At 32.2% G+C, this 8568-nt stretch overlaps 1 protein-coding gene across 1 annotated transcript; it reads left to right on the forward strand.

The window, feature by feature from the left end:
* The first annotated feature begins 7058 nt into the window (after positions 1–7058).
* On the forward strand, positions 7059–7650 carry LOC120366374 (large ribosomal subunit protein eL21). Its single transcript, XM_039475065.2, has one exon. The coding sequence runs from the start codon at positions 7096–7098 to the stop codon at positions 7576–7578; it is 483 nt and encodes a 160-aa protein (XP_039330999.1). The 5' UTR covers positions 7059–7095; the 3' UTR covers positions 7579–7650.
* The last annotated feature ends 918 nt before the right edge of the window (positions 7651–8568 follow it).

Below are 8568 nucleotides of genomic sequence, written 5' to 3' on the forward strand. Positions count from 1 at the left end.
ACAGTATAAATTAGCTCCTATTTACTCATTAACAGTGAGGTATAAGACATTCTGATTCTCCAAAGCAAAAGTAAGCCATATGTGTCAGCTGTGTCTTCTGTGTCTGTAAAAGTACAAGGAGGATAGAAAGCCTTACAGGGGTTCCACAGTAAGCTTGCCACAGTATGCCAAGTCAACCGAAGAGATCTGCCAGCATCCTTCCACCTGTGGATTTTTCACTACAAAATTCTTCAAATAACTGCTTTTAAATTCCAGTTAGCTAAGTGAAGTTTGAATGCAACAAAATTAATTGTTTGTTATAACGTTAAACTGACACTCTTGAGAGGCATATAAAAGAGTACAATCGGCCCAGCTTGGCGGCTTATGCCTGTAATTTTAACACTTTGGGAGGCAGAGGTGGGTGGATCATGACGTCAGAAGTTAGAGACCATCCTGTCCAACACGGTGAAACCTCGTCTCTGCTAAAATACAAGTCCCAGCTACTCGGGAGAAAGAGGCAGTGGAATCAAATGAATCCCGGAGGCAGAAGTGCAGTGAACCGAGATCGTGCCACTGCACTTTAGCCTGGCAACAGAGTGAGACTGTCTAAAAAAAGAAAAAAAAAAAAGGTACAGTCTCTGCACATAACAAGGAAAATGTGATTCATTCTCAAAAGGCCATCTGAGATGACACAGATATTGGAATTAGACAACAATTTCAGTCAGCGATTATAAATATGCTTGAAGCTATGTAATAAAACATACTCACAGTGAAAGAAGATAGAAAATACTTGCCAGATATATGAATTATGGAAAAAAAACTTAGAAGCTGTAAATGGCAATATTTAAGTGGAATACTGCAATATCTGAAATAAATAAATAAATAAATAAATGCATATGCTAAAGAGCAGAATGGGGAAGGCAGAGAAAAGCATCAGTTAACCTGGATATACATTAATTGAACTCATCTTATTTCAAAAACAGTAAAAAAAAATTGGGAAAATAAGTAAATATTCTCAGTGTGGGATAATAGTAGAAATAATAATATGGATGTAATTGGAGTTTCAGAAGAAGAGGAATAAGAGAATAGGGCAGAAAATTATTTGAAGAAATAACCTTCCTATTTTCTTCATTTATTTAAAGATATAAACTTATGGCTTCAATAAGCCTGGTAAACTCTAAGCAGCATAAATATGAAGAAAACCACACCTAGGCACATCACAGTCCAATTGATGAGATCCAAAGATAAAGAGAAAATCTTAAAAACAAAGAAAAAAAAGAAGGAATATCAATACATTACATAAGAGGTGATTGCAATTTGGTTAACCACTGGCTCCTTATCAGAGACTCTAGAGGCCGTTAAGACTATGAAGCAATAACTTTAAAGTGCTAAAAATATACAAAAATAAATATAAACACAAATCATAACCAAGAATTCTATATCCTCAGAAATATTTTTCAAAAATGAAAGATAAAGATATTTCTGATTAAAAAAAATCTAAGAAATGCTTCACTAACAGACCTGCACTACCAGATATATTAAGGAATATTCCTGAGGCTGCACAGAAATAATAATATATGAAAATCAGGCTCTTCAGCAAAGAAAGAACAGAAGAGAAAATGATACTGATATTTGTTAAAAAAAATTAACATTTTTGGGGGACAGGTGATATAACACCTGGTCCTTTTTCAAGAAAAAATGATTTCTAATTTCCCCTACAGCTGGCAGTGCTGTCCAGAGATGGCCTTCAGTTGACAGCATCTTCTGGGGTCATTTCAGGTAGACATTCTTTACATGTAATTACTATTCAAGGTGGAGACATAAGTGCCTAGTCAGTTTTGAATACACAATAACTCTGATGGGCTATTTCAGATTCAGAGCTCCTGACAGGGTAAGTTGGACCTTCTGGGTCTGTGTTGCAGGTAGACTACTTCTACATAATTGTTTTACCTCACCCTCCTTCTATTGGTGTTGTTCCAAGGAACAATACCTAACAAATGTCATGTACACTAAAATAATGAAAATAAAGGAAAATATGTCTTGAAGGTAAAAATCACTGGACAGGATAAAAGGTCACTGGGTCCTAATAAATCATAGAATTTATGAAGAAAATGTAGTTAAAAGGTGTATGCAAACATCAAAGTAGCTAATGACTTTTTTTTTTAAGTTTAGAATTGTAAGGAAATCTTTCTAACATTTTATTTTTATTAGTAGGCTTCTATCAATATCATTCATAACTGAATGAACATATTAGAAAAAATGTTTAGAGAAATTAAAAATTTGGTTATATATTTAGAAATTACATACACACACTCATATCTATATCTATATAGATACAGATAAACAGTCATTCATCATTTAATAATGGGGAAACATTCTGAGAAACATTTGTTGTGTGAATATAGTAGGATGTACCTCTCCTAATCTAGATGGTGTAGCCTACTACACACCTAGGCTGTAAGATGCAGCCTATTGCTCCTAGGCTACAAACCTGTACAGCATGTTACTGTACTGACTTCTTTAGGCAATTGTAATACAATGGTAAGTATCTGTGTTCTAAACCTATCTAAACATAAAAAAAGTAGAACAAAAATATGGCATTATAATTTTATGGGACCATTGTCTTATACATGATCTGTCTTTGACCCAAACATTTTTATGTAGAGCATAACTGTATTTACATAATTATATATGTATCCTTTTTTATTATTATGCCTATATATGTTCTACTGGGAAAACGTAATAATGATTAAATTAAATTAATACTTGTAAGCTTCAAAACTTACAAGTAAAAATTTAAAACATGTAATCAAGGAAGATTCAGAAAAATTTAAAGTAATATAAATTGTGACTGATTACCATTTCCCCTCAAACTCTCCAAATTGACCTTGACTTTCAAAACATGCAAGAAACCAAAACTAAGAGCAATCGATCCAATAAAAAATGTAGCTTGTATTTTGAGATTTATTTAACTATAGCTGTATAGTCAACTACATGTACATGAGACTAAATTGACAGTCTGCCAGGTAGATCCTTCTGTCTTCAACATCATTCAGTCCCAGTATTGCATTTCCTTCAGTGATAATGAATTAAATGTGCTGCTTCCTCCTGCACTGCAAGAAGTCTCCCGCCTGGTGTGAATATCATTTGGCATTAATTAAGACTACCTATCTCACCAGAGATCTAGCAGTTCTAAAAAAGCTTTAGTTCACAGCTGTTGTGTGGAATAAGCTACCGGTCAAAATTGTTGCTTCCACTTAAAATATCACCAACTTTACATTTGTTCAGATATAATCAGCAAATAAATTAATTGGATTTCATTTAGTGAAAGTAAACAGGGGCATTATCAAAAACTAACAGTGGGTAATAGTTTCAAATAATGGATACAATAGGAAGATATGGGAAGATTATGATTGAAGGACATAACTTTATTCTAAAAAAGTAAATGAAATTATTGAAACCATAAAGTATAAATAAGATACCTTCAAAAGAAAAGTTAATAAAGATTGTTTTGCTTAGTTATGTTTTTAATTTTTAACAAGTTCAAGAACTGTGTCAACATGCTGTATTTAGGCTACTTTTATAACATGCTGCTACTATACCTAATAATGTTTTCTGTGTAAAGTACTAGGGATACAAATAATAGAAATATATTGTCCTGATTTTTAAGATCTCACTGTTCAACAAAACCAGCTGTTTTAAAACTGTCTGATATTGTAATCACCTAGGATAAAGTGGTGGCCTAGAAAAATATAGATGCTGAGGTTGCAACCTAGACCAATCAAATAAGAATATCTTCAGATAGAGTTGAGAATACTATGTTCTAAAATATTTAAAGATGATTTCAATAGGAAACAAGGACTGAAAATAAATGTATGCAGCCCACAAAAAACAAACCTTTTAGAAAATAAATTTAAATGTAAAATAAATTTTAAGATATTTCCTAAGAAAACTTTAGGTTACATATTAGAAATTCCAAAAATACCTAGCTTTTATCTGATCTTAATGCAAAACAATTAGTATACTCTAAGTCTACAAAACTCATCCCTTACTAAATTTGACAAAACAAAAACGGTGCAAAAAGACCTTTGATTTATCAATAAGAAAACATTATTCTTATTGTTTCACTGAATATAATATATGTAGTGTGAGATGTAAAATATGCCCTGATACTAATAGTATAACTTGATTTTTTTACAGTATGTATACATGTGTGTAACTACAAATCATGTAAAAATATAGAATATTTCTAGAACTCAGTGAATTTCACTTCTGCACTTTCAGGATATATTTCCCTCTGCAGAAGTAATCAGTATTATGACATTTATATTAAACTTTTATTTTCTTTAAAATATGTAATAAAATAATATAAATAGAATTACACAGTATTCATATATAATTTTCCGTCTTATTTCCTTGTAACATCTTATTTCTGATAGAATTTTAAAAATGTAAATAATTTTCAAATTATCGAAAAATAACATTTGAGTATCAGTATTAATGTTGTTTTGTTCTAAACTTAATATTCATTGTCTTAAAAAAAACCTTTCCTTTGAGCAGCTGTTTTTGGCTGTTGAAATTTTCTTTGCATAAACAATAAAAATACATAAGGCAATAAAAGTAAAAAATAAATCTTGACAAATTTAGACTATGGTGATATGTAAGCATGAATAAAGCTGCCAAGTATGCCTTCTCTCCCTCCAAGAACGCCTTCTCTCCCTCCAAGAACATGTCATTTCTCTCTGAATCCAGGCTAGTTTTGCTACTTGTGTTTAATGGAATGCAGTGGAAAGGATGCCATGCCAGTTCTGGCCCAAGTTCTTAAGGTCTGGCAGCTTTCCTCTTTACTTGTTTGTGTATTCTCTCTTGAATACTGTTCATTATATTGCAAGGAAGTCCAGGTAACCTGCTGAAAAGAGAAGACTCATGGAAAGGCCCTGAAGAATGAGCCACAACATGGAGAGTTGCCTCATAAAAGAAAACTGAAATGTGTTGGCTCACTCAGCTCATAGCTGAGTACAAACACATGCATTATTGCATTTAACTAATATGAAGCAAAAGAACTGCAACACTGAGTATTGTAAAGCTATATAAATTTTCTCTTTATTGATTTTCAACATACTAAATACATAGTTTGACCTATCCGTATGCTGCCTACAAGAGACTCAAATCATCTCTAAGGACACACACAGTCTGAAAGTTACTTTGTAAAATGTAAAAATATATTCCATGTGAAAAGTAAATCAAAAGACAGCAAGGATAGCTATACTTATCAGATAAAATAGACTTTAAGTCAAAAACTGTAAACAGAGACAAAAGAGATCATTATATAATAATAAAGAAGTCAATTCATAAGAGGATATAACCATTATAAATATATATGCACCCAACATTGGAGCATCTAAATATATAAAGCAAATATTAGTAGATTTGAAAAGAAAAACTGTAATACAATAATAATATGGGACTTCAGTATCCTACTATTTAAAATGGAGAGATCATCCAAATAGAATAAGGAAATGATGAAGTTGAACAACACTATAGAGCAAAGTGACCTAACAGACATACACAGAATTTTCTACCCAATAATAGCAGAACTTGCATTCTTTTCAAGTGTACACAAAATATTTTCCAGAACACATCATTTATTAGGACAAAAAACAAATCCTAATAAATGCATTAAGACGGAAATTACATCAAATATCTCTTTCTACCATGATGGTATAAAACAAGAAAACAATAACAGAAGGGAATTTGGAAAATTCCCAAATATCTTCTGGAGAATCCCAGTCTATTTTCCAGGGACCATGTGCTCATTTTACTGGGATTGTCATTTAAAGTCTTTAAAACGCTCTAGCACTTACTCAAACTTCTCTGTACTATAAAAATCTTTAGAAACAATAGAAATGACAAATGGAATTATAAATGAAAATAGAAAAACTCAAACTTTCAAATCTAAAATATACTATTGAGGGCTTTATGAACAATGTACCCTATCACTTCTATTTTTTTTTTCTTTCCATTACAAATTAGTAACAAGCCAAATTGTTTATGTAAAAATACCATCTTTAAAACTAAAAACTTTACTGCAAGCACACATGACAAAATAATACATGGGGATTATAAAATTAACATGCTATTATTATCAATTGATAGTGGCCTATTTTCTTCAACATCCTTCATCTTTGTATTACTTAAAATCTAGAGACTATGTCTTCTAGAAGATTCAGAGAAAGGCAACCCTTTATTCCTAGTAAAGGACATTATCAGGTATTATCAAGAATAAGTGCTGCAATAAAACTGCAAGGCAATAATCATTAGATGTATGATTTCCATGTATTCATGGACTACTGAAAACTGTTCTACCCTGAGACTTCAAGCTTAAGAATAAAATAATTTTCATGAAGAAGCAGCATCCACCTAAGATGTTTCAGATTTAGTAGATTGCTGTGTGAAGTATTTAGCTTATTCCTAACTTCAACAGAACAAAACCCAGGTTTAATCTTCATGTACTTACTTATTTCCCTCACTGTGTAATACTCCTATATCTAGTTCTGAGGAATTTTCAGCTTGGAAATAAGAATTATATCTAGCCCTTTTTTTTTTTTTTTTTTTTTGAGCACAGTGTGATCTGGCTTAAAAGTGAACTATCAACTCTGATCATCCATCAATTAATATTTGTCTGTTTCGCAGCAGTCATATATATGTAACTTTCAGAGCCTCAAATTTTGCTGTGCATTTTCAATCACATCATGTTATTTCATAAATGACCATCAGACAAATGTTCAGAAACATCTTAACACATACGCAGGTTAAAACCCATCAGAAACTCAATACATTAGCACAATATGTCAGAGATACATATCTAGAATGAATATGTTCTCAGATTATGTTCCTAGTCTGGGCTGTAAAATGACTTAAAAAGAACACCAAGAACAGAAACAAACATTTTTATTGATGAGTGTAAAAATAGCTATAAACAATTGGTTTAAAATTTACCATCATCTTTAAAGGCAGAATTTTCCCCTATCCTATGATTAAAAGGTTTTACTTTAAAAATCTGAAAAAAAATGCTTCTTTTCGGCCGGAACCGCCATCTTCCAGTAATTCGCCAAAATGACGAACACAAAGGGAAAGAGGAGAGGCACTCGATACATGTTCTCTAGGCCTTTTAGAAAACATGGAGTTGTTCCTTTGGCCACGTATATGCGAATCTATAAGAAAGGTGATATTGTAGACATTAAGGGAATGGGCACTGTTCAAAAAGGAATGCCCCACAAATGTTATCATGGCAAAACTGGAAGGGTCTACAATGTTACCCAGCATGCTGTTGGCATTGTTGTAAACAAACAAGTTAAGGGCAAGATTCTTGCCAAGAGAATTAATGTGCGTATTGAGCACATCAAGCACTCTAAGAGCCGAGATAGCTTCCTAAAACGTGTGAAGGAGAATGATCAGAAAAAGAAAGAAGCCAAAGAGAAAGGTACCTGGGTCCAACTGAAGCGCCAGCCTGCTCCACCCAGAGAAGCACACTTTGTGAGAACCAATGGGAAGGAGCCTGAGCTGCTGGAACCTATTCCCTATGAATTCATGGCATAATAGGTGTTAAAAATAAATAAATAAATAAAAGACCTCTGGACTGTTAAAAAAAAAAAAAAAAAAAAAAAAGAATCTGAAAAAAATTACACTGGCCCATATGGATCTGAAGATATAAACAGGAGGATAAGTAGCATCTCTGTTAATAACAGCACAAACAGTACAAATGATCACTGACAGAGGAATAAAAAAATTGTATAATGTTTATGGAATACAGTTATATTTAGCAGTAATAATGAGTGTACTGTATGTAATAGACTATATGAAAATTAGTGGCATAATGTCATAGAAGAAAAGCAAGTCACAGATACATGACTTCTTCATAAAATGTATAAATAAGCAGAATTTTTAAAAATTGCTACCAGAGCAGAGCAAGGGGTGTGGAAAGATTTGCAAAATTACTATTTTAAATAGGTTGACTAAAGAGGCTTATTGCAGTAAAATTTGCATAAAAACTTCAAGACTGTAAAGAAGTCAACCATTTGTCCATTTAAGAGGAGAGAGCTTCAGAGACAGTGAAAAGGTGAAGTGAAAGCCCTAAAGGCATGCCCAACTACTATCTAATTCAAATTTTCCATTGGAAATATTTTAATCACTCCATTACTTTATCTGTGCTCTGGGTTCTTTCTCAAACTAGGCAATTACTACTTAAAATGTAATATATCATTTCCTGTGGAAAGACTAACTTGAATTATAGAAACTCATATAGATTCTTCCCTTTTTTGCTTACCTTTAACAGAATGATTAGTATACTATTTACAAGTTTCTGTTTTCTACTGTCTCCTCACATTTGAATCTGAGTATTTTTCAAATGCTGAATTAATTTAAATCACTGGATTTCTGTTATGCAGCACCATACATACCTAGAATATAGTAGGCACTCGGCATGAGTTACCAAGAGAATGAATAAAAATTAAGTAAATTATGAAAGAGCAATATAACTTTCTCAGGAGATAATTACTAGATTAGGCTAGGATACATTCAAATACAAAG

Source organism: Saimiri boliviensis, chromosome 2 (genome assembly GCF_048565385.1).
Source record: "Saimiri boliviensis isolate mSaiBol1 chromosome 2, mSaiBol1.pri, whole genome shotgun sequence".
NCBI lineage: Eukaryota > Metazoa > Chordata > Mammalia > Primates > Cebidae > Saimiri > Saimiri boliviensis.

Coding starts and splice junctions, on each gene's coding strand:
- LOC120366374 (XM_039475065.2), top strand. CDS start 7,096: ATGACGAACACAAAGGGAAAGAGGAGAGGCACTCGATACATGTTCTCT.